The sequence below is a fragment of the Haliotis rubra genome, unplaced genomic scaffold, assembly GCF_003918875.1.
Source record: "Haliotis rubra isolate DU_JTF1 unplaced genomic scaffold, ASM391887v1 Scf112, whole genome shotgun sequence".
Lineage (NCBI taxonomy): Eukaryota > Metazoa > Mollusca > Gastropoda > Lepetellida > Haliotidae > Haliotis > Haliotis rubra.
This window is the reverse complement of record NW_025765026.1, coordinates 1,111,938-1,138,350: the sequence shown is the minus strand read 5'-3', so window position 1 is coordinate 1,138,350 and position 26,413 is coordinate 1,111,938. Positions and strand designations below refer to the sequence as shown.

Here is a 26,413-nt window from a genome sequence, read left to right as displayed (position 1 = left end):
AAAAATTAGTTAAAGGAACATGCTGTATTTGTAATTGTTTGACTTGTGTTTGTGTAGATACAAGCTGCAGACTCTGTTGTTGCTGGAGATGGAGTCGGCTGTCCTCAGTGCCGAGGATTCTCATATAGAGAAGTGTGTGGACGAGGTGTGTCATTTGACTAGTTTCTTGCTTTACTTGTCACCAGTTAAAATTGTGCTGCAATATATGTTGATTGAAGACAAAAAGACATTTTAGTTTTTAATAGATACTTAGGGACACATTTTATTTGATTACTTAAACATGTAAACAATTCCTTGTAGACACAATTAAGAACTGCCAAACAAACAAGTCTTTATTGCTCTTGTTAGGTGGTGAACCTTTTGAGGACTTTATCATTCATCACGGACCCTGGCTTTGTACCCAAGTTCCTCAATAATGTCATTGTTACCAGGTGAGTGAGGCTGTGACAAATATATACATCAGCTACAGCAACAACAACTAGATACCACTGAGATGTCACAAGGTTCAACAAGGTGTTGGCAAAGGGCATAACTGCTCTGTGTGCAGGGCACTGGAATTATATGTTCAGAGTTGTGTCCCTTTACTTTGATAATGTCTGCTGATCATGGTTTTGAATCCCAGATTCACCTTAGAATGATCCTTGGCCTTTTAGCACCATTGTCATACTTTGAGTTCACAATAGCCGTATATGTGCACAAACAAGATCTATATTGGCTCTCTCTTACCCGACTACACCTCATCCTGCTTACCTTGTTTGTTGCTCTGAAAGTAGTACCTTCCAGGTAGTTACTGTTTATCAGTCAATGACCACCACATATACCTCAAGTGTAATCATCACATTATGGCTGAGATATTGCTTTAGTGACGTAAAAGTTTAGCTCACTCACTCACTTATCCAGTGTAAGCTATAAATTATATTGTAAATGATGTTCTGTGCGTACTGCAAGGGTAGTGAATATTCTATAGATGCTGTTGCCTTTTGTGTTCCAGTTACACTGCAACGCTGCCAAGACTGTTGGTCAGTGTGTATGATGAACTGATGCAGCCCTTACCGGACTCCCTTGCCATGTTTGCTTCCCCGAACAAAAGTGCTGACTCATCAGTCCTGAATGAGTCTCTCCAGAGCCATGACAGTATAGCTGAACCTGGTTCACAGTCTGATGTCTTACAGTCCCAGTCCAGTAGAAACCTCAGGTGGGTGTATAGTGTACTGGTATATGGTGTATAACCATGATCAGTTAACAATGTATTACAGTTAGGGGACAGAGGCTTTGTTGCTATACAGTTTCACATATTGTATATCTGCAGGAACAGAAAGCTGCAGCATCCAAGCCTGTCGGATTATGGTAGCCGAAAGCAGATCATGGTCCACAAGAAGCCTGCCAATGCTAAACCCAAGGTGGGTTAAAAAATATGCATTTATGTTCCTTGTGAAAGATTGTGGGGGTCCCAATGTTTTGTTCTTTGAGTCAAAGCTGGTAAACTGGTGACTTGGCAGATTAAGTGTCCATTATTGACCCTGTTTCAGGAGGAGAAAATAAAGAGGCAGAAGAGTGTACAGCCTACAACTAAGACCAAGAAAAACAAGGGAAAATCAGGTAGTTGTCTTTATCTCTGATTTTTTGTTCTTTTTGGGGGGGTACAGTAGCAGAGGGCTCCATCTCAGTCAAGTAATGAGAATCAGGTTCTTGCTTTCTGAACCGGGAACTTTCTGGAAGATTATGCATGTACATACAATGTAAGGATGAGCCAAGCTGCTGAGTGATCTGTAGCAGTTTTACCTTCTGCCCATGATGATGAATGTTGCAATACCATTAACTGTCAGTAATGTCTTCCTTATCTGTTGGTAAGTTTGGTTGAGACTGTGCCAGATTCAGATATTTCTGTGTAACAACAACTGGAAGCTATGGTTTGTGCTCAGCTGTGTGTGTTGTAGGCAGCTTTCATTGTTCCCTATCTCCAATCCACACCAATATGATAATTATCCCCACTTTAGTATTAAAGTGGACTCCACCGGGGGCGTGTGTAAAATTGACTGTTCGTCCGTGCACATTTGTCCTTTCCGGACCATAATCGTTCAATATTTCTTCACCAAACTTGGCACATAGATAGATCTGGTGGTCTACTGGTGCCCTTTGGTAGTTTGGGATTTCTGAATAAAATAGTTTTTGCGTTTCCATGGCAACAAGTTTGACTTAGAATGAAATTGGTGGTAGTACTCTTTTCCGGAGCAGAACTCTAAAACTGTTCATTGTGTCTTCACCAAACTTGGCACATAGATAGATATGGTGGTCTACTGGTGCCTTTTGGTAGTTTGGGATTTCTGAATAAAATAGTTTTTGCGTTTTCATGGCAACAAGTTTGACTTAGAATGAAATTGGTGGTAGTACTCTTTTCCGGAGCAGAACTTTGAAACCTTTCAGTACTCTCCTTACACTTAGCTATGTACATGCCAAAACATTTGACATAATCATAACTCGTAGACATATTCATGAAGAATATTTTGCCTTTGAGGGGGATATTGATGACTTTGTCTTCTTGTTGTCCAGTTATTACACTGATGCTGAGAATTTACAATCTGGAGATTACAGGGCCTTCATGCTATGGACTAATGTTCCCAATAACTAATGTTAGATAGGGATTTGAAATTTGTGGCCATTTCTGGAGACAAACATGGTTTCAAAACATTTACCACTGTTTGATACATAGGGTGATTCACTCAAACATTGTATTCATACACGGTTTCATAATGTTACTATACTGAGTGAAACTGTGTTGTAAACATCGATTATTCTAATATTAGGAATATAAACATATCATGTGCATTTAGCAACCATACCTGAGTTTTCAAAAATATAAGCAAAAATAATGTGGGTAATAATCCCCTTATCATGTAATGTCATTATGATATTTATGATACAGTCAATACACTCTTGGTCAGTAATCCCTGTTGACAATTTAACCCAGCCTACTGTGTGTGTTGTAGACATGGTGAAAGTACGGAGAAACCTGTTTGAAGGCGACCAGCCCAAGCTGGAGAGACGGCAATCTGTAGCCGTGATGGAAAGAACAAGAAAATCTCCTCGAAAAAAGGTCACATCAACCTCTTTCAGAAGTCCTAAAGGTGAATGTTTGAGACCCAATTCAGTGTGTTTATAATTTATTTGAATGCATTTAAGATGATTACTCTGTGTGCTGGCGACTAGGTGCCTGACTCTGAGGGTGTGGACTCCAATCCCGGAAGGGACTCAACCCAACAAAAGTACTAGAAATATAACATATGCTAGCCTTCAGGGGCGGTGGTGTAGCCTAGTGTTTAAAGCATTCGCTGGTCACGCCGAAAACCCGGGTTCAATTCCCCACATGGGTACAATAAGTGAAGCCCATTTGTGGTGTTCCCTGCCATGATATTGCAATATCTTGAATATTGCTAAAGCAGGTGAGGTGGCATAATACTAAAGCTCACTCAGCTGGTTTTATAGTGCTAGCCTAACTGAGATACCATACCGCAGTGAAGCATGAACACTCCCTGCCATGATATGACTGCCACTGCACTAAACTCACTCACCCACTCACTTGCAGCCTCCAAGTCTCCAGGGGTCAAGCGGCGGTCAGTAGCGGAGACACCAGCACACAAGCAGCGGTCTAATGCTGTGTGGAATCGTCTGGACAACAAGCGGAAGCGAACCAACACAGAGGAGGAGGTGGAAATAGTGATGGAGTCCCCCATGAAGCAGTGTGAAGGTGGGTTTCACAGATAACCTTTCATTGATTGATTACAATTCTTCTGATTTTCCTTGAGTATTGTATAATAATATGTGCACATTATCCACACCCAAGAGCATGGTCAAAACACTACATTATTACCATGGTCAGTGGATCAGTATGCACTCATGTTAAATTCTCAGCTCCCTGGGGAGTGTACAAATGAAGCTGCCTATCAGGCGTTAGAAGGTAAACAGTCTTAGTTCGAACACTTGTCTAAGGGGCCACCTCATGTGTTTTATATGCTTCTTCTACATATAAAGAACCATCTGAGGTGAGGTGAAATTGGGTTTAGCGTCGTACTTGAGAATATTTCACTCATATGACGACGTGCATGCGTGTGTATTTGTTTGTGCAGCTGCTTGTACTAGCCTAGACTTAAGCTGGTTTTATAGTGCTAGCCCACTGAGATACCATGCCGCAGTGAAGCATGAATACCCCACTCAGACACATTATACTGACTCCGAGCCAACCAGTCCTTGTTGTACCCATTAATGCCGAGAGCCAGGCAGGAACCAACAAGTACCATATTTTAACGTCTTTTGGTATAACGCGGTCGGGGATCGAACCCGCGACCTTCCGCTCTCCGGGCGGACGCTCTAACCACTACACCACGGAGGCGGTTAAGAACCATCTGAGGGAAGTGGGGTATAGCATAGTGGTTAAGGCATTCACTCATCACGATGAAGACCTGGGTTGGATTTCCCACATGGCTACAATGTGTGAACCTGGGTTGGATTTCCCACATGGCTACAATGTGTGAAGCCCCTTTTTGTACCCCCGCCATGATATTGCTGCAATTGCCAAAAGCTGTGTAAAACCCAGCTCGCTCACTCACTCACATCCACCTGACAAGGAGTGAGTTTGCTTACGGTGTGGGGATGCTGGCTTAGCTTAGTGGTAAAGTGTTTGCTTGGCATGCTGTAGACAAAGGTTTAACTGCCACTCATACCTCTCTTTAGGGATTGTTCCCAAAACCTCACTCAGAGGCCACACCTTCCTAACCCGAAGGCTAAAAATATTCAGGTCCAGTAATTTGTTAACATTTTCAATGATGATTTTCACAATCTTTTCAGCATTGACCAATATGCTCTTAGAAAACCTCATGTGGCCAATCAGTAATTTCAACAATTTATTTCCCTAATATATGTTTTTCACATGTACTTGCAGACAATTTCAAGAAAGTGAGTCCATCTCGGAACAAGCATGCGGTGAATATGATGCGGAGATCATTCTACTCAGCAGGGCCACGGAACAGGTCACGGAATCTTACCAAGTATTTCCAGTTTGCAGACAAGATTGCTGGTCGACAACAGCGGGCATCTGTTGGGGATGTCTCTAAATGTGGATCTGAACCTAGACCCCAAACCAGTTTCAAATCACCATCGCGTTCCTCCTTTCTCATGTCTCAGCTCATGGGCAGCCCTTCCCCACGACACAAGACGCCAAGTAAATCTCACACAGCCACCACTCCGAAACACATGGTCCAAGAATCACCCGTTCGGGGTAAAAGATCCAAAACACCAAAGAAATTTTCAAAAGTGCTCTTATTTGATAGTCCTAAACGTCCATCGGTTCCTGTACATGAACACGAGTCTTCTGACATTATGATGACAAGTCCAAGCAAACGACACAGGACGCCTAAGAAGCAAGGACAGGTGAATGTACTGTGTGCTGCGTCACCATATCATAACACCAGGTCGCACACTCCCAGCAGGTCAAGAGGCTCCACACATGACCACAATACCAATGCCTTCCCTGTATCTGCTGACAACATACCTATTCCGTCCACTCCAAAACAAACACCTCATCGTCATACATCAACACCCTCCCTCCTGTCTCCTCCCCCTGGTCCTCCACTCACCCCCCAGAGATCCATCCTCAAGTCTTCGCAGTCATCAGCAGCTAAGAGGATTCTGGATCTGCCCTCAACTCCTCAAAGGACACCCAAGTTGTCGCAAGGACATGTTCCAGAGTCTCCCAGTCAGAACACGCGATCTAAGGGATCCACCCCAAGTCGCACATCAGTATGTACTGCACTGTTTATGAAGAGCCCTAAAGAAAGGGTAACACCCAGAACTAAACTATTCAGGGATGTTAGGGCACCCTCAGACAGAGGTTCTCCATGCAGGCGTGTACACTTTGATGATGATGGTTGTGATGTTGAAAATTCAGAACAGAGAGAGTCCGATGTTGTTGTGACCCACGGTGAAAGAAAGATGTCCGATAAGTCATCAACACGAATTTCATTTCTGAGTATGGACGGTTCTGTTACCTCATTGAACCTGGATATACCAGCAGTTACGTGTCCTGCATCGAAGTCAGAGCAAGTGCAGAGGACACCGTCACCTCAGAAGCAACCGAAAGTGAAAACACCGGACTCTTTTGATAAGTGGCCTAGAAGGAAGAGACGTTGGGCATCCCCAACTCAACCACCTTGCCAGAAGGAGAATCTCCATGCAGGCAGCAGTCCAGCCAAGGAAGACAGAGGCAGCACAGTTTCAGGAACTGAACCTACAACCGAACACAAAGTTAGTAATGTATCCAGGAAGAGGAGTTTTGTTGAGACCATCCAAGACTCATCTACTATGTATTCAGCTTGTAAAAGATCCAAAACATCATGGTCAGAATCTGTTTCTTTTAAAGATTCAAAGGACACTCGGTACTGCCTTCATCGGCGAGTGACTTCACTTCCCAGTGTAAATGAACAGCTACCATCAGAAACCAATTCCAGTGTGGTGTCCTCCGGCTTGGACTACTTCTCTGCCACCAATGATGATGTCTTCTTGCCCAGTGACAGCCAGGAGATGCATAGTGTTGCACTGGACTCTAGTGGTCAAGCTTCTGGACACTCTCGCCCTCACTCAATGAGAAACAGAAGTCAGGTCCACAGTTTCCCCAGATCAGAGTCCCCTGTATTTGGATCTAGTCCAAGCATATCACGATTGCTCCAAGATCAACATACCATATCCAGTACATCCAGTCAGGGATTTGATGTGAACACTGAGGAGGAAGAAGAATTACCATCTTCTCCAAAGTTCCAAACAAGTCCAGCACTGACAAACAAACCATCAAAAACTATTTCTTCTCCCCAAGCCTCAACTGCCTTTGTCTCGCCAGTTCGACAGTCATCAAGAACAAACAAGTCGACCCCTTCTCCTAATTCTCGGTCACCCTCATCTTTTCAGATGTCGCCATTTCCACGCACATCATCTGTTGCAGAATCTCCTCGAGAGCGTAAATTCTCCCCTTCTGTATCGGCCCGAAGCCTTGTCCTTCTTATGAACTCTCCCATTATCAAAGCAGATGGGAATCAGATTAAATCCCCCCAAGAGAAAAGACATTCCTCACATAATCCACACTTGAAGTCACGGAAATCACTGAATCTGCACAAATGACAATTGTAATTATAGATAGTAACATTGTGTTTTCATGTTACCATGGTTAACAGTATCTCTTCAAAGTATTCAGTTTGTAAAAATGATGAAAGCTCTTAGATCAATTAATGTATATATTTCAATCATGGGTTTCAGCAGCATTGATCACATAGGTTCACAATAATGCAATTGTGGCCAAACCACTTTTATGACTAAGCCTTTTAATATATTAACCCGCGGTCATCAGAGAGGCATATACATTTTTGTGTGTAATTTTATGCAAGGTTGGACAGTTTGCATAAATAAGTCTTTCAAATGCAGAATTTGATTTTTCTGAACTGAAAGGGACGATTATACAGCCTGATATTAATGTTTGGGACATGTGTGAAAGGCAAGTTGATGGACTTCTCTGTATGGTGGAATGGAGCCTGTGTCATGAATGGGCCTTTTACATTCATGCAGAACTTTATTGTAGAAAGGTAGAACTTTACCTAAATCATGTCAATGCAGAATTAATTTATATTGTTCACTGTTTCACCTCTTCAGCATGGATTTTGATTAAGATTTACATGGGTTGCACATAAAGAACATAATCCATTTTTCTTCAAATGCTTAAGACTTCTATTATTTTCTATACAGTTATAACACTGTTAAAAACTAGCATTAAGACAAGCTCGTTTTGTTTCTTTTTATCAGATCTTACAGGCCAATTACAAATAATATAATACATTTCAAGATGTCAAAGTGTTGTAAATGTTAAATAAATAATATTGTAATTAGATGTATTATCTCCTTTAGTCAAATATGAAGTAAAGAGGCTTCACGTGTGAAACCCTGAATCAGTATCTGCAGTGTCAGAATATCAAAATAATCTTGTATATCAGCATTATGTTTCATAATAATTTCATGGCTCCTCCTGGAACTTGTTACCAGAAAATATGTACGAGTTGCCGTTAGATAGACATACATTTGCTCAAATTCATCTATGTTGGTGATAATTATGTAACTCATTGGTCTGTGAAAGCTGGAAGATCAGATTTGTAGGTTTGTGTATGAACTTATCAATGATCATTTTCAAATAGGAATCCCAAACATTATGTGGATTAATTGTTTAATCTACATTCAAGAAGTTCATGAGTAAATAATGAAGCATACAACTTTATGCAAAACAACTGCATGTTTATTGCATAAAGCAACATTTCAAACTAGTTTCTTACATTTTTTCCAAACTGACATTGGACTTTGTAATAAACAGCAGTTGCTATCCACAGAGTTGTATGCTTCGTTATTTACATGGATTACCCTGTCCATGTGAAAACATCTGAACCAGACATTTTCTTCAAAGACAAACTTTATTTCACAAGTTCTTAGAGTTTGTAGCTGCTTCTCCTTGAATGAGGCACAGGTATTTAGTTGTTCATATTTTCTGTCAGTTTTATTTTATTCCAATGTGCAGCAAATTTATATCAAAAACTAGTAGAGAATTTAATCCCTTATATGCTGAGAAGTCAGTTAGGACTACCTCTAATGTATTTTCACTTGTCTTTTGCCTTTTTGTAGTCTTTTGCAAGTGGAATAATGTTTATCTTTAAGGCTGCAGTGCAACATGACTTAGACTAAAGGCCCTGTCACACTTCTGTGTAGCCTAATTCCTTATGAGTTGTGCATTGACATTTCTTTCACATGCAGTCGTACACACATTAAGGGTGGGCGATAATACCGTTTAACCGGTATATTGCAATTCGAAATTCACAATACGATATACTCCAGTATTGCAGTACACTTTTCGCGAACTGGCTCACCCGATACAATCGGTAATTTTCGTGATGTAGTCAAAACTACTAATAACATTTTTATTTCCTTTATATTATTATACATTAATAGTTTTGAAAATGTTTAAACCTTTTAAACCATATAGAAAAGAAAAATGGATTAGTACCGGCACTCGTAATAATAAACAATCCAAACTGGCAGACGCCACTGCAGACGCTTTTTCCCCAAGTCCCAAACTTTAAGCGATTTGGAAACATTTTCGATTGATCTCTTGTACAATCACATCAGAGTCCTGGCAGTGGCCAGTGGCATTGTTTCAAAAGAAAGGAAACAGTAATTTCATTACCTTAACCCATGTGTTACACTTTCACAATATATTGCAATACATATTGCAATACGCCAACACATATCACAATATATCGCAATAATTCATGGACTCTGTATTATGTATTTATGCGGATTGTGAAAGTTAATCCAAGATTGTATTTTGGGCCAACAACCTTGATATTGGAATAAAATGTCTGTCTGTCTGCAATACGAAAATACCCAACCCGAACACACAATATGATCTCAATCGTTTTGTATAAGTTTTATGTACGCAGGCATGTGCACAGTACGGCCCAGTACACTTGATAGTTTTGGGCATGCACCAAACTACGCTGCATGTACTATTACTCAGGTCATAAGTTATAAATATGCAGTGCATTGGTCAAGCACAGTACGAGTATGCAATGTGTTCGTGGGGACTAAGCGGTTCATATGCGATAATACGCTAAACTCCCGGCACAAGCTATGAGTCACATATTCAGAGCGCACTTGCAGTGCAGATAGAATGCACACTGAACTAACTCATAGCGAATGCCAACTTATTGCACGAATTAGTACCGTTTGATCTGCAATCAGGCAGCGCATTGTATTTATTTGAAACTTATGACAAACGCACAGACAGCGTACTTACTGAACATCCAGGGTATACTCAAGATTTTGTATAAATATGATGGCTCCTCTAGACTCCAGGGTGAACAGACCTACTGAAGATGGCGTTTCGGATGGTCCATGAAAACAAAAGGTTGATTGTCACGCTATGGAATCTGCACTGGTAATGAAAACAGTGGGAAGCATTATTTATTTTAATAAATCCGGAATACGTTTGGAAAGCGGTCGGCGTAAGTTGGGTGTGTCCAGAAAATATGCTCAGTATGCACACTGCATATGCAGCTATTTGCAGCAAGAAAAATAGTGTTATGCAAATCATACACACCTCATATGCAATGGATGCACTGAATTTGTTATTTATACGCTACATATGCATCACACATACGTCAAAGTAATCAAAACATTTCGCAATTTTGAGACTACTGGCTGTGTATTGAAACTTTTTTAAGGAACTCATAAGTACTTGATATACACAAAAGTGTGACAGGGGCTTTAAATTAAGTTTCTTGAACTATTTAAGAATCTATAAACACCAATAAAGCAGTGCATGCATATCCAGGAGTCTCTGTGTCGGAGGGCTTCATCGTAGCGTGGTGTTACACTGCAGCAGGGAAGTGAACAAGACGATGTTGAGTTGGACTTTGTGGAAATCTGTGTTCACTCAGAACTGTGGCCATGACAAGGATGCTGGTCCATGAAGTGAGTCTGCTAAACTTTAGATAAGTCAGTATAGATGATATGACTTGAAAGTGTACATTTATTTAGAAATTACAATCAGTTTCATATTTATTTGTTGGTAATCAACATTTCTTTTGCCTGTCAAAGGATTAAAACTTTAGTTTTGCACAAGTGATCAATGATGTATTCATGTTTTCTGTTTATGAAACATGCTAATGTTTATGATTGCCAAAGTGTATCATTTGTATACTATTCACATAAGATTCTTAAGGTAATGATTAAAAATGATCTATTTTATGGGTTTTTTATTGTTTGTTACTGGTTGTGAACTTATGTGGTATATGTCTGAGAGTTCAAGTGAAGCTGAAACTTTGCACTGCAAGTTCGCTCACAGAATTTAAATCAAATTCTTAAATTTCAACCGGAGAGGCCATTCTGAAAAAGGCTAGTGAATTAACCAAAATGTCCCATGTAGTTTCCAATGGTTGTCACAAAAGCTGACTTAATGGGGATTGAGTGGTGAAACTTGGTGTCATGGTGTGCTGATGTTTCTCCTGCTATAAACCAAGAGTTTGTATGGTCCAGACTTGTTACAGCCTGCTGTGATATATCAAAACTGAATTTTGCTGACTGTAGTTTGAAAAAAAGAATGAGTCGGTATAATGTGTTCAAGTTGGGTATTCATGTTAAGACCCAAGACATCTCAGTCAGCTACCACTATAAGGCCAGGCATTATTTCAGACTAGTACCAGCAGTGGAACACCTACACAACAGGTTGCTAAGTAAGTGCAATAATCTTGAACACTATGTGAAGGTCCATCTCACCTCAGGTCTGTGTCAAAGAGGCAGTCTGTAAATAATCTAAGCCAGACAAGGGGTGTGGGATATTTCTAGCCCCATCCCATTCCTTTAGTCAGCATGGCTCAGAAATGATTATCAGAATGGTAGTCAGGCTTATATCGAGCCATTCAGGATTGCCCTTGCAAATATTCTGGCATTGGAATGAAGGTCAAGGTCACTGAAAATAACAAATGGGGAAAAAATCACTTGTAGGATTATGACTCAGTATGTAAGCTGCACCAAGAGGTTAAGATTACATACTCTTTATGATCATTCTTTACATTCTGTAATGATGAAACTTTGTATGAGTTGTCAGTCAGGGGATATTTAATATAACACTTTTGAGCGACCCAAGGTCACTTAGTGGGCATCCATTTAGTCATTTTACACCATTCTGCAAATATTTTGCATGTCATAAGATTTAATTGTTTTGCTACTCATCACATTGCTTTATCAAAACAAATATTACGAAGAAGTGCCACAATACTAGCTCACCTGCATATGTAGTCAACACTTTGAGACAGGTGCAATAACGAGGACCAAACCTAACACCAAATCTGTTGATGGTCATATATGTTCATCTAGTTCAGTTTCCTCAGCCTGGCTATTTCAAAGTTGTTCACAGCTGAATATTCATTTCAAGGAAATTGAAAAACATCATTATGTTCAAACTTAAAGGATGGAGCACAAACTTTAAAAAATCCCATTGATTTTCAATTGGCTACTCTTCAACAGTGTAGACGTTATCTGCCCTTGAGTGACAGGACTGTAACTGCCATGGTACCTGGTGATGTCAAAGGTTAATCCTGGAATTTACTACTGGAATAAACATGTGCCTTATAGTAATTATCAAACAACCTTATTCATTCGATATTTGGAAGAACTAAATTTAACTTATCAAAGTGTTGACAATGATAACAAAAATACTAAACAAATATCACCCCCTCTTGGGAGGTTAATATATTCAGCAGATTGATTTCAGCATCAAATAAGTGTACAACCCTAACCCTGCACAGTAGACTTGTTTCTTTGGAAATTCACCTCTGGCCACCTGACTGATACAGTGGGAAATTCAAATCTGGATTTCAAAAATTGAAATATTTTTTCAAAGGGTATCTTTTTAACTGTCTCCATTAATTTTTGACTGTCTCCATCAATACTTTTTGCCTAATGGTTAAAGTCTTCATAACATGGGCACCTTGGTGTTGATATTGCTGGAATATGTAAAACCAAATCAGTCACAGTCATAAGAACTATGACAAGTCAAGCTTTTGAGAAATTTCATGGAATATACCTGAATACTGCTTTGCCTTGCATCGAAAGACAGTTCTGTAAAGGCAACGTGACCACACCCCATTTGTGTATAGGTTTGAATCACAGCCTTTGAGTCATGACAAAACATGTTTCAAGTCAAACTACTAACAGAACACCAAATTTAAAATTAATTAAGTAAATGGGTCTTTTTCTATGATGACTAAGGTCATCACTTTGTAAATTCAATTCAGTCCTCTTGAATAAATCTTGGTGTCATGTTGAAAATGTTGTATATGTTGTCCACAGTATTATGGGGGTGGTGGGGTAGCCTAGTGGTTAAAGCATCCACTCGTCATACTGAAGACCCAGGTTTGATTCCCCACTTGGGTACAAAGAGTGAGGCCCATTTCTGGTGTCCTATGCTGTGCTATTGCTGGAATATTGCTGAGAGTGGCATAAAACCATACTCACTCACCATAGTATAATAGCATAGTTTTCAATCAGGTGGGCTAAAAGTAATCCCGTGATCATAAAACCTGACATGTTTGGTTCATGAGAAGTAATTGGTGTTGTGAAATAAGAGGCATTTTCTGAAGCATACACTGAACATGCTTGCATAAGCCAGACTAACAACATGACTGGTTCCTGAGAGGATTGTCCAGGGATTATCCAGGTATGGTGTTGCACCCAGTGATTTATGTTAATGGTGCCAGCTGGCCAGTTCTCAAAATGGCCCACACAGATTGTTTCTACCTACCCTCTGACACTCAATGTAACTGGCAGAGTGCAGATTTGCCATCTTGGATTATTCAGCTGCCATTTGGTTAGACCTTTCAAAATGACAACTACAGTGTGATTTAATCATCTTGGATATACACAAGCAACGAGAAACTAGCTTGGAATAAGTACAGCATTACTTCAACATAGATGAGTTTGGGAACCATTTGGAATTAATATCCAAGTTATAATTGTAAGGTCATTTTTTTCCCCCACGGAAAATGTGAGACTACCAAGATCTCTTCAAGATCAGTTCTCCATAACCCAAGATGTCGGACACATCACCAGAGCAGCCCTTAGATACCCTGTATAGTCCCAGGGCAATTGGACAAATCCCCCGGAGAGGAGGATATGTCAACAGGTTCAAGTTCCAGAGGGAGAGACTAAAAGCACTGCAGACCTTCGAGGATAAATTTCCAAAGAGCTACCCTATCAAGAAAACTTTACCCAAGGTAGGCCACCAAACCAGTGCCTTTGTTTCTTGTACAATGAAATAAAGGGTTAGACTGTCACCACTCAGAGACTTCTGAAAATCTGAGAGACAATCATTTCTTTTGTTCCAGGGCACCATTCCACAAAGTGATCTTAGCGCTAAGGTGATAACTTCCATACTTCAATATTAGCCTACAATAGTAGTAGCGCTAAGGTGATAACTTCCATACTTCAACATTAGCCTACAATAGTAGTAGCGCTAAGGTGATAACTTCCATACTTCAACATTAGCCTACAATAGTAGTAGCGCTAAGGTGATAACTTCCATACTTCAACATTAGCCTACAATAGTAGTAGGGCTAAGGTGATAACTTCCATACTTCAACATTACCCTACAATAGTAGTAGTGCAAAGATTGCTGTGTGGAACAGGACTCAACACCATATAAATTTTGTCACATAAACAACTAGTCTTAAATGAGTTCAATATACTTCTTGCAGTCAACCCCTGAAGAGTCACTTTTGGATTTATGAAATATTGTAATTATAAGATAATATAAAAAGGAAAGTCCAGAAAGCAGAAACAGACAAGGTCAGTAACCAGAAAAGTAATTTCTTTTAAGATATTTGAAGATGGATATATGTTAAGTACTATAGTTGAATTGTTTAGAAATTTATTCAGAAACTTGAATGAAATCATCAAATATCCGAACAGCGACTGTAAGAAAACTGTCCAATTATGTTAATTAGAAAGAGATATATTCAGCAAGTTGAATGAATTCATAGTGTCTGAAATGTTAACCTTGTAATTTTCATGCAAGTTTGTCATTTGCAGTTAGTATTCCATTTCTCATAAGATCAAAATACATACTCCCTAAGGTTTTTAGTTGAAAAGAACTACTAAAAGTGTACAAAGCCCTCATATTGAGTGGACCATTCTATTTGAAAACAACTGTCCAGGCATCTGAAATACTGGGCCAAACAATCTGAACAAATAATATATTTCGAATTCTCTTGTTTACATGTGCAAATGAAGGTGAAATCGAATCCCATGACATATGACTGGTCTTAATGTGAAATGTGAGTTTGTCATGACCTTCTGTGTAGGCATCTTTCCGTTTTAACTCAAATCAACAACAGATCTGAATTTAAAAGACAATCAGAGCCATATTATTACATTTGGGGGATTCAATGACAGGTGTACCTTGGAAAACTAAAGCAATGAGTGTATACAAAATACTTTCCATTCCAGCTGTTTGTTTCCTGTCTTACAGCTAGCTCACCTGAGACTGGATAGAGAGGACACTAATGTTTCTTCTATCAGCTCCAAGTCTATAGAGACCATAAAACTACCATCAGTCAGTTCCAACTCCAAGAGGTCACTCCATGCCAAGACTGACCCTCCTCTGCGGACACTGCATCTCAGGGTAAGTAACACACCAGATCATCAAACTATTTCACACATTTGTCATTACTCACCTTAGTGCAAGGAATAAGCCAGCACTGCTTTCTGTTTCTCAGCAATAATCCTAGTCTGTTTCCAGCGGTTTGTAAACAATTGGGTCTGGACAGTCTGCTTTGTAACTACATGTGAATAAATATATATTGTTATCAGCATATTGACATTTATGATAGAGGTGAAAATAACAGGACACTATTTTTATGGCATCAGTGGATATATAATTTATTTCTCTGTTTGCATTAAGTTTAGTAAAAATAGAGTTAAGGATAGCTTGTAATTACAATCTAAATTCACGTAACTATGGAAGTTGCTGTCCCTGAGCGGGTTAGGCGGCTGACTTTGTGTGCTGGTGAATAGGTGCCTGACTCTGAGGGTGTGGGTTCGAACCCAGATGGGACTCAACCCAACAAAAGAACTAGAATCTGTACTTTACTAAGAAAGTGTAATCCCAAATATAACATATGTTACATTTGACCACTTTCTAAATGACATTGTGTAATTATATTATTCACCTCCTGATCATAAGCTCTCAATGTAAACACATAGGGTTTTATAAAATCTTTATTTAGTAAAATATACATATATATTTGAAGCAAATTTGGTCCATCACTCTTAGTGGGAAGAGATGTGATATCATGGATTTCTTTTATATCTATTCTAAGTGCTTTGCTGTAAAAATATTTTTCATCCAAAAATTAATATATTTGCAGCTGTACCCTGACCATTTCTCCAGGATTGCCCATTCTCTTCCAAGCCTGCCATCCATCCCAGGCTCCCCAGGACCAATCCAGGCCAACGCATCCCCTGCAGAAGCTTCCCCTGACAATGAAGTTGCCCTTGAACCTCAGTCCAAGCCAGTCGTTATACCCAGCAAACATAGATACGAGGTCATTGCCTTTCAGAAGACCATCCACACAGAAAAACATGAGAATGGCGGCATTGGAAACCATGGAAAATTCCGAAAACACACTCTATACCATCTTGATGAAAGCCCCCAGAAATCTGCCCGAGAGGAAGATGGGAAAAAGCAGGTAGACATTCCTCCACTAATGATCAAAGCACCAGTTAAACATAAGCGACGACCACGTAGATCTGAGCACAGTAGTGATGCCAACAGTGATGGAGCCTTAGCACACAGGAAGTGGAAAGAGAACTGTGGGTGTTTGCGTTGTCAAATGATCAAGCGATACTGGAGTGAAGGCGATTCTCAGTATAAGATCTGGGGGGAGTATCCCTGTCACCATGTTGACCCTAAGGCTGTTGCTGATGAAGACAACTAAGAGGACTTTCATGTTACAACAAACAGTTTCTCTGCCAGACACTGTTTTATCAGTTTAAAAAGGTTCACTACATCTGAAAGCAGAAATATGAAGCTTTTCACAAGATATTCATTTCTGTTCATGCAGGAACGCATCAGAACAAATGTTCATTTCTTTCACAAATGTAAATATGTATTGACTTTTCGACATTCGAAGCAGTTTGCTGAAACAGTATTGTCAGTGTGGATATTTATATTATCATACAGACATCCTTTATATATTATTTTGCAGATATTTTCAACAACAACTTCAACTAACATTATTACAACTTTTTTCTTGAAACTATTTCATTATTGTCAATGATTTTTTCAAGAAATGTTTATGAAGGGGGTCCAACACATGGATACAACCTACTGCCTTTTATTCATGACAGATAATTATTGTTCTTGTGATGTTTGGAATTGCAAGAGCACAAGTAACTGTTATGGCCTTGTGACCTTATACCTAATTCTCAGGTTTCGCTATATATTTTCGGATTTTCAACATTTACGTTTCAGTTGGAACTTTCTCCTCGAAGGATGTTGACATAGTGATGATGTAATAAACATTATTTTATCCTGGAGAATTTATGAACCTTGTTACCACAATTGGTTCTGGAAGAATTACAGTTTTCTCACATATATTTTATAATGTAGGGACACTTCTTCCTGTTTCATAGGAAGGAATTTACTCAGGGTAAAGGTATGAATAGGATAGATTATCTTCAGTTTCCATGTTGCCCCTGACATAAACAAAAACCCTTTAATTTTGGTAATTTACTATTCAGGTTGTGTTATTGTATTTATAAGGTAGGGACAGTTCTTCCTATGTTTCATGGGAAGGAAAGTTACTCAGAGGTGAAGGTAAGAAAAGCAAAGATTATCTCTATTTTCCGTTGTCCATGTCATGTGATTTCGGTATTTTATTATTTCAGTTGTGTTATTGTATTTGTAAGGTAGGGACAGTTCTTCCCATGTTTCATGGGAAGGAAAGTTACTCAGGTGAAGGTAGGAAAAGCAAAGATTATCTCTATTTTCCATGTTGTCCATGTCATGTGATTTCCCATGGTATTTTATTATTTTATGGTTGTGTTATTGTATTTGTATTGTGTATTTGTAAGGTAGGGAGAGTTCTTCCTATGTTTCATGGGAAGGAAAGTTACTCAGGTGAAGGTAGAAAAGCAAAGATTATCTCTATTTTCCACGTTGTCCATGTCATGTGATTTCGGTATTTTATTATTTCGGTTGTGTTATTGTATTTGTAAGGTAGGGACAGTTCTTCCTATGTTTCATGGGAAGGAAAGTTACTCAGGTGAAGGTAGGAAAAGCAAAGATTATCTCTATTTTCCATGTTGTCCATGTCATGTGATTTCGGTATTTTATTATTTCGGTTGTGTTATTGTATTTGTAAGGTAGGGACAGTTCTTCCTATGTTTCATGGGAAGGAAAGTTACTCAGGTGAAGGTAGGAAAAGCAAAGATTATCTCTATTTTCCATGTTGTCCATGTCATGTGATTTCGGTATTTTATTATTTCAGTTGTGTTATTGTATTTGTAAGGTAGGGACAGTTCTTCCTATGTTTCATGGGAAGGAAAGTTACTCAGGTGAAGGTAGGAAAAGCAAAGATTATCTCTCATTTTCCACGTTGTCCATGTCATGTGATTTCGGTATTTTATTATTTTGGTTGTGTTATTGTATTTGTAAGGTAGGGACAGTTCTTCCTATGTTTCATGGGAAGGAAAGTTACTCAGGTGAAGGTAGGAAAAGCAAAGATTATCTCTATTTTCCATGTTGTCCATGTCATGTGATTTCGGTATTTTATTATTTCGGTTGTGTTATTGTATTTGTAAGGTAGGGACAGTTCTTCCTATGTTTCATGGGAAGGAAAGTTACTCAGGTGAAGGTAGGAAAAGCAAAGATTATCTCTATTTTCCACGTTGTCCATGTCATGTGATTTTGGTATTTTATTATTTCGGTTGTGTTATTGTATTTGTAAGGTAGGGACAGTTCTTCCTATGTTTCATGGGAAGGAAAGTTACTCAGGTGAAGGTAGGAAAAGCAAAGATTATCTCTATTTTCCATGTTGTCCATGTCATGTGATTTGGGTATTTTATTATTTTGGTTGTGTTATTGTATTTGTAAGGTAGGGAACAGTTCTTCCTATGTTTCATGGGAAGGAAAGTTACTCAGGTGAAGGTAGGAAAAGCAAAGATTATCTCTATTTTCACGTTGTCCATGTCATGTCCATGTCATGTGATTTTGGGTATTTTATTATTTCAGTTGTGTTATTGTATTTGTAAGGTAGGAACAGTTCTTCCTATGTTTCAGAGGGAAGGAAAGTTACTCAGGTGAAGGTAGGAAAAGCAAAGATTATCTCTATTTTCCATGTTGTCCATGTCATGTGATTTTGGTATTTTATTATTTGGTTGTGTTATTGTATTTGTAAGGTAGGGACAGTTCTTCCTATGTTTCATGGGAAGGAAAGTTACTCAGGTGATGGTAGGAAAAGCAAAGATTATCTTCATTTTCCATGTTGTCCATGTCATGTGATTTCGGTATTTTATTATTTTGGTTGTGTTATTGTATTTGTAAGGTAGGGACAGTTCTTCCCATGTTTCATGGGTATTTTATTATTTCAGGAAGGAAAGTTACTCAGGTGAAGGTAGGAAAAGCAAAGATTATCTTCATTTTCCATGTTGTCCATGTCATGTGATTTCGGTATTTTATTATTTTAGTTGTGTTATTGTATTTGTAAGGTAGGGACAGTTCTTCCTATGTTTCATGGGAAGGAAAGTTACTCAGGTGAAGGTAGGAAAAGCAAAGATTATCTCTATTTTCCATGTTGTCCATGTCATGTGATTTCGGTATTTTATTATTTTGGTTGTGTTATTGTATTTGTAAGGTAGGAACAGTTCTTCCTATGTTTCATGGGAAGGAAAGTTACTCAGGTGAAGGTAGGAAAAGCAAAGATTATCTCTCATTTTCCATGTTGTCCATGTCATGTGATTTCGGTATTTTATTATTTCGGTTGTGTTATTGTATTTGTAAGGTAGGAACAGTTCTTCCTATGTTTCATAGGAAGGAAAGTTACTCAGGTGATGGTAGGAAAAGCAAAGATTATCTTCATTTTCCATGTTGTCCATGTCATGTGATTTGATTTCGGTATTTTATTATTTCGGTTGTGTTATTGTATTTGTAAGGTAGGAACAGTTCTTCCTATGTTTCATAGGAAGGAAAGTTACTCAGGTGAAGGTAGGAAAAGCAAAGATTATCTCGATTTTCCATGTTGTCCATACATGTACAAAAACACTTTGTTTCCGGTACTGTTTGTTATTATGTGAGAAAGCTGTTTCCTTCCTTACTTCTAAACTTTCATGTTGTTCAAAGAAGTTTTGCATTGGAAGGAGGATATTCAAAACTCACTTGTTTCGAGACAAAAATACCCTTTCAATATGGAAAGGGAACTATTTGTGACGAAATATCTTCCTTTCAAATACATCAGGTACAAAGAGAATGTTATTCCCCCCAAATTATTCATTTGTAAAAATGTACATGTATGTAGATAGACATTTTGTAAATACTTATATTTATGTCATCACATCTTATTTAATGCTGTTCCTGTCTGAATTTTATAATAAAAAATTAAATAACTCAAGTGCATCTTCTCTGTCAAATTAATCATGAACTGTGAAGATTAATTATTTTCCAAAATAAATGGTATTTGTAGGACATTTAGTATTCAAAGTCTGTGACATGTGTAGGAGTAAAAGAACAGTTAAGTTTGTTTTCCCATTTACTTGGTTCCAATTCTGAGTTTATCCTGAGTCAAACTCTATTCGGACAGACCCTAAATGGTATTTGAATGAGTATGTACAACTAAAATTTGAAACTGATATGTTTCATACTGTTCTGAAACAATGTTCAACTCGTTATTTAACAAGTACTGTTAAAGTAACTGGAAGTTAGAAATGTACCAGTTCCTTGACAAAAGTATGGCAAAGACTCCAAGCAATCAGACTCTTTGCATTGCCATTTGGACACATAGAATATCCTTCAAACAAAAGAGGACATCAACACTAAAATGTGTTCTTATTCAATGTATTAGTCAAAGTCACGCTTCCAGCTTCTTGTTGAGCTCTGCAATACTGTGTTGTAGCTGTGAGTGCTGGTTATGCCACTGTCGTTGTCGGAGTTGCTGCTCCCTCACTTGTCTCTTTAACCGAGTAAGCTGTGCTGCATTACGCTTCTGAAACATTTCACATAAACATATACGAAAGACAATATGTGAATTCTTTGATTTCTCACTTGTCTCTTTAACCGAGTAAGCTGTGCTGCATTACGCTTCTGAAACATTTCACATAAACATACACGAAAGACAATATGTGAATTCTTTGATTTCTCACTTGTCTCTTTAACCGAGTAAGCTGTGCTGCATTACGCTTCTGAAACATTTCACATAAACATATACGAAAGACAATATGTGAATTCTTTGATTTCTTTAGGCATATATCATTCTGGAATTTCCCTATCAGATCTAAGCATTACTTGTTGAGAACCTATTGATTCTAACCTGGAGAATAGAGTATTACTATGTTGATGTCTGATTAACATGAAGAGGAAACTAATATGGCAAAAGGCCAGATGTATGTAATGCCCTTTGAGTGAAATCACAAACAGATTGTGTAAATGGGATTACCTGCAGATTAGACAGATGTTGCGATTAACATGGAATTGGATTAACTGGTAGACTTCATCTGTAAGCTGCTTATGATACAAGTTAATGTTTTCTTGACCTGGAGTGCCACCAACAAAACAAAATTGCTACAAGTCTAATTTGATATGTAAGTTGGAACACTGAAACTACATTTAGCACCTTCAGAAGCTGCAGACATCATTCACTCTTTGTATGAATGTTCAGTTATTTTCTGAAATGTGTTTCGTAATGAAACACCTTGTACATTGAGTAAGAACAGTATTATGGCTAATTTTTTTAATATTCTGGAAGGAAATATTCAAAACTTACATGTAAAACAGTAGTGGCTATTTGGATCTTTTCTTCTTGATGCTTTAAATCTTCTAACTGTAAAAGAATATGAAGAACAAATACTGATAAAATGTAGAAAAACATCATATCCAAGATAATTGCCATTATAAGAATCCCATTCTTGGTGTCCGCTGTTGTGATACGTCACTATCTCACTCACTCCTGCAATGCTAAAGCCAGGAAAATCTAAATTTCCTCAGATTCAATATCTCTGGTCTGACTGGGGTACCTTTTCAATTTAAGGGTATATTTGTTACTATCAAAATTATATATATTCAGAGACTAAGTGTTAGTCTATTACTCACTCACTCACTTATGCATAGAGATGATATTATGCTACTGTTTAATGTTGCTTTGCAATTATCTCACCGTCTTCTGTTTACGGAGCATCTCTTCTTTCCACGTACAAGTCTCCAACTTCACCTTGTCAATCTCCTCCCTGATATCACCTTCTCTTTGGCCTGTGCTCACAGATATAAACTCATCCATGTTCTCGGACAGATGCTGCTCTGGCAATATGCAGATCACAAGCAATCATTCAACATGTTTATGTTATTCACAGTATTTCTGACCACTCAGCAATTTCACATCACCTGAAGCTAGTTTTAAGAGTCAACTAATGACGACTGGATAGTTGCTAGGTACCAACTGGCTGATAATACCTGACAGTGTGTAATCTTGGACACCCTCGTCTGCCAGACCAAAGATATATTGTTCACATGCCAATGTGATACTGTTATTTTGTGGCATACATCAACAATCAGTGTGTTATTTCTGAAATAATGAATGTTATAAATCTACTTTATTAGTTCCTTTTATATCAACCCTTCAAAACGGTTTTATTTCATCTTTCCTACTGCAGGGGAGGATCGGGGGGTGTGTGGTTTCATGATTAATGTGTATCCCCTACTCCAAAATCCTGGATCTGCCCCTGCATATTGAGTTACCTTTGGTCCTTTCCCAACATTAAAATATGCCAAAATATTTTTGTTAGTATATTGATTTGTATTGATTAAAGTCATTACACTCGTATTATGAAATAAAAATAAGGTAGATACTTTGTTTCTTCAGATCTTCAAGTCTCTGTTGCAGTTCAACAAGTTTCTTCTGGGCAGGAAGTGACATTTCAAAGTTGTTCACTTGCATCTTGTAGGACTTCATCTTGGCAATGTAGGATGCATGCTTACTGAAAGGCAAAGGAAACATGATTTTTGATTAATGTAATCCTAGTATACAGATGTGTGACACAGCTGACCATCACATGGCCACAGTTACATGCTCCTATTTCTTCAGTTGTATAAGCAGCTCAGTATTTACCATTCAATATTACCCACAAGATTAGATATGGTTACAGCAAATTTATTTCCTTGTTTTGGTAAATTCATGAACTTGTTTTTATAGATCTGTCGAACAAGAAAAACCAAAAGACTAATGGTAAATAAGTATAAGTACTAGCATGATGAACTAATCATTTAGAATAAGACGGGATGGAGAGATTAATATGTTTGATTACAAACTCTTTATGACAGTGCACATCAACTGTTAAGGGTTGGGAAAGTGAATGTTTGGTTGGAGAACATATACATTGTATAATGTATTTTGTCTAAATCATTAAGTGTAGGAAGACAGTTACACAGAGTAATTTTTGATGTTGGGACTTTGGACAGTAGAATTATGTAGCAGTAGTTAAAATTAAATTTTTACATTTGTTATTTAATTACCTTGTTTCTGTGAGAAAACCTTTTCGCTTTGTTGTAAGTTCATGCCTGAGGCTTTCACAATCCTTTACCAATGAATATATTTCTGTAAATACAATAAATCATAATGTAGCATGGTTGCTAAAAATGTTCAACACATTTTCAGAGTTGGTTCCAAATTACAGCTTCCTGTGAGGAACTGAGTCAATGAATGCTGTTTTGTACTGCTGTCACCAACATTTCTGTGATTTCATTGAAGCATTTTAATCATGAAATCAGTGTATAATGAAACACAAATGCATGGTTTAAGATTGCAACCATCCAACCCCCATTTTGTCTTGAGATGCCCCCAATGGGAATTCCAGGCCAAAAATAGTCCCCATGAACCTTTGCTGGTCATAAGAAGCCAGTTGATGGATTGGGTCGTCTGGCTTATGGAGTAGCTTGTTGATAGCAAGTCCCAACAGCATGAGTTGTTGCTCATAATATCAGTCACTGGTTTGTCAAGTCAATTATTTACATGCTACCAGTATATGGCTTGAAAACAGGTGAATTACTCAAACACCAATTAACTGTTTTATGAACCAATGTGAAAAGTCAGTTTGCGATGTTTGGTTCCTAATTCTGATTATGTTGCAAAATGTTCAGACAAGTGAGAACTACACCTCAACCTACGTTTCTGATGAGCCTGACACAGCTTCTCACTCTCCATGACTTCCTCCTCCAGCATCCGAGTCTTGCGATCAATACTGGAGATCTCCTGCTTTACACTGCCATGTTTCGCATTACCTAAAATTAGAGATTTTATATTTTATCTCCTGGGGTCTAAGTCAAAAGATGAAGATAGTTCTGATAAAATGAAAAACATTTCTTTAACATTCTTGCATTGTTTAATGTTTCTGTTTAAATGCACTATCATGTGATTTAAGATAAGACATCACAATGATCATCATGCACTGGACATGAAAAAAAAAAGATGGCATAGCAAGTTAGTGTTTAACTTTTTTTCAGTAATATGTATCGTTTGAAAGTTTGAAACAAATAATGCCTTTTATGTAAGATATTTCAGTTGTCATGCCTGAATCGAATTTTTAAGTCAGTCTTGAATTGAATTGTCAAAACTAATACCGGGTACTCACTTTCTTTGATGTCATTCTGAAATGCAAAATGAAATTGTTTAAAAGACATCCTCTTTAACAGAAAGCTATGAATGCGATTAACATCTTATATACCTGGCATTGACAGATATTGAAAGACCCCAGGAAGGACTACATGATAGGATATCACTAGATGAGATGGACCAGTCATTGACTACCTACCTCTAGGTGTCTTAGCTGCATGAGTTGTCTTTCTAACTCCTGATTGTGGTCCTTCTGTATTGCACTGACTTGACTCACTACTTCAGGCAAACTCAGCAAGTTGTCGACAGCCTGTTCTACCAGAGCTCCCTCCAATGATACACTGCTCTGGGATAACTCTGAAAAATAAATAACAGGGAAAACAAGTTAATTATAATATTTATATCTTAATTATTAATATAATGAATCTTCCTAACTACAATATTAGCAAGTTGTGCTGTTGAGTAAATATTACTTAGAAATGAACATAGGGTACCTTTCTGTATACAGCTTGGCAATATATGTTTGGCATTAGTCTGAGGTCTGTTTTCACAATGTGCAATTTATGACCTTGGATTCTGGTTGGGGTACATCACTTGGGTATACAGAGAGATAGGACTGGGATGAGTCCACATTTCCTACCTGCATACCTGGCCATTTATCACTCAGTTCTACCATGGTATCTCAGTCCCGGCTGCATTGCACAGCCAAAAATATAAAAATTCTGAGAGCACTTGTAAATACTGCAATCCAATTTTGATAACCCTGCACATAATTCTGTGAACTTTAGAGCTTTGTTTAGTTTTATAGTTTTGGACCTTTCTGACTCTCTGTGGTTACCAGGATCCTTCTCCAGTCCCTATTCAGCCAAGCACCCTAGTGCCCCCCATCCCAGCCATTCAGAAAGGTACCTGGGGAACACTTCTTTAGTACCTGTGCCAACTGAACAACAGATAAAGTTGTCCATCCATTTTGATCTATGTTTACGGGATCCTTCCAGCCAATACAAAGGTCTGATGTATTACAGTAAAAAGTAGTGACCAATCATTTCATTAATTCATTTCATTTGTTCTTATCATGAAATATATATTGGACATAATGTAACAACTTAAGAATTGTTTGAGACTAGAGTGCATGTTTTTCATCCTGATTGTCTGTTTGTGTTATGTAATTATTATTCACACAAATGCTACAAAAATATGTCATGTTTCATATCCCTAAATTCAGTGACATTTTTGTACGACTTCATTTGAAATACAGACCATTCGTTCCACTTCTATCTGGAGGTGTTGGCAGTGGAAGGCCAACAACTGAAGTATGACTACTGATAACAGGAGGGGTGATCACTTGCGTCTCCATCACCCCGACTTTTCCCGACAAGCACACTGACCTCCGCAATTTAGGGGGACTGTGGCAAAAATAAAACCAGTTAATATTTTGAAATCCTCCTGTGGGCTTGGAAATTTGATATTAGTCTTAGCAGTTACCGTTAGGTCTACTGAGCTGTAGATCTAGATAATAGCTGATTTGTACCAGTAAATTTATATTTCTGGGATATTTATACATGCAAGTCAATGCACCAGCGTTCAAATATATGCGTCTTTTCTAACCAGGTTTACTTTACTGTTCTGGTAAAAACGCGCAACCAAACATAAAAGATTATATCAACTTCCCTAAATGTTATCTGCTACAGAAGCAAGTAATCAAGATAGTTCATCTTGTTTTAGACGTCTAAAAATATACCCAACGTAGCCATGAAACAAACCTGCTGAAGCCTGCTTCCATTCTCATATCATCAAGCAACCTACAATATGACCGTCTGTAATCTTCTTGATGTTACGTCTGCTGACACAAGGGAGATCACTCTTATTGACAACATGGCGACTGTTTCTGCTCCGATGACGTCCATATTCATATTCAATAATGGAGTTCGAACCACATTGATGAAATATTTTGGCTCGGA

At 38.2% G+C, this 26,413-nt stretch overlaps 3 protein-coding genes across 3 annotated transcripts in view; 2 read left to right on the top strand and 1 right to left on the bottom strand.

The window, feature by feature from the left end:
• Positions 1 to 8,610, top strand: part of LOC124289953 — a 33,545-nt gene extending 24,935 nt beyond the window's left edge. Inside the window, exons 12-19 of the mRNA XM_046726623.1 lie at positions 58 to 145; positions 349 to 431; positions 992 to 1,195; positions 1,310 to 1,400; positions 1,530 to 1,599; positions 2,988 to 3,125; positions 3,584 to 3,745; positions 4,937 to 8,610. Of these exons, the coding sequence (XP_046582579.1) occupies positions 58 to 145; positions 349 to 431; positions 992 to 1,195; positions 1,310 to 1,400; positions 1,530 to 1,599; positions 2,988 to 3,125; positions 3,584 to 3,745; positions 4,937 to 7,164 (3,064 nt within the window). The 3' untranslated portion in view covers positions 7,165 to 8,610. The remainder of the gene's footprint in view (positions 1 to 57; positions 146 to 348; positions 432 to 991; positions 1,196 to 1,309; positions 1,401 to 1,529; positions 1,600 to 2,987; positions 3,126 to 3,583; positions 3,746 to 4,936) is intronic.
• A 5,060-nt stretch (positions 8,611 to 13,670) lies between these two features.
• LOC124289941 lies at positions 13,671 to 16,834 on the top strand. Its single transcript, XM_046726615.1, has 3 exons — positions 13,671 to 13,853; positions 15,107 to 15,259; positions 15,957 to 16,834. The coding sequence occupies exons 1-3, from the start codon at positions 13,671 to 13,673 to the stop codon at positions 16,572 to 16,574; spliced, it is 954 nt and encodes a 317-aa protein (XP_046582571.1). The 3' UTR covers positions 16,575 to 16,834.
• A 3,809-nt stretch (positions 16,835 to 20,643) lies between these two features.
• LOC124289827 (protein Hook homolog 1-like) lies at positions 20,644 to 26,296 on the bottom strand. Its single transcript, XM_046726507.1, has 10 exons — positions 26,216 to 26,296; positions 25,713 to 25,858; positions 24,652 to 24,809; positions 24,472 to 24,487; positions 24,008 to 24,121; positions 23,357 to 23,438; positions 22,694 to 22,821; positions 22,005 to 22,144; positions 21,615 to 21,671; positions 20,644 to 20,837 (listed from the first exon to the last, which is right to left on the bottom strand). The coding sequence occupies exons 1-10, from the start codon at positions 26,239 to 26,241 to the stop codon at positions 20,703 to 20,705; spliced, it is 1,002 nt and encodes a 333-aa protein (XP_046582463.1). The 5' UTR covers positions 26,242 to 26,296; the 3' UTR covers positions 20,644 to 20,702.
• Between the last annotated feature and the right edge of the window lie 117 nt (positions 26,297 to 26,413).

Bases quoted from the DNA above. Each gene is read 5' to 3' on its own strand.
- LOC124289941 (XM_046726615.1), top strand. From the start codon at position 13,671: ATGTCGGACACATCACCAGAGCAGCCCTTAGATACCCTGTATAGTCCC. The intron at 13,854-15,106 runs GTAGGCCACCAA...CCTGTCTTACAG, and splicing joins TCAAGAAAACTTTACCCAAG to CTAGCTCACCTGAGACTGGA. The intron at 15,260-15,956 runs GTAAGTAACACA...ATCTATTCTAAG, and splicing joins TGCGGACACTGCATCTCAGG to TGCTTTGCTGTAAAAATATT.
- LOC124289827 (XM_046726507.1), bottom strand. From the start codon at position 26,241: ATGAGAATGGAAGCAGGCTTCAGCAG. The intron at 22,822-23,356 runs GTAATTAAATAA...TTTGCCTTTCAG, and splicing joins GGTTTTCTCACAGAAACAAG to TAAGCATGCATCCTACATTG. The intron at 21,672-22,004 runs GTGAGATAATTG...ATTCTTTTACAG, and splicing joins TGCTCCGTAAACAGAAGACG to TTAGAAGATTTAAAGCATCA.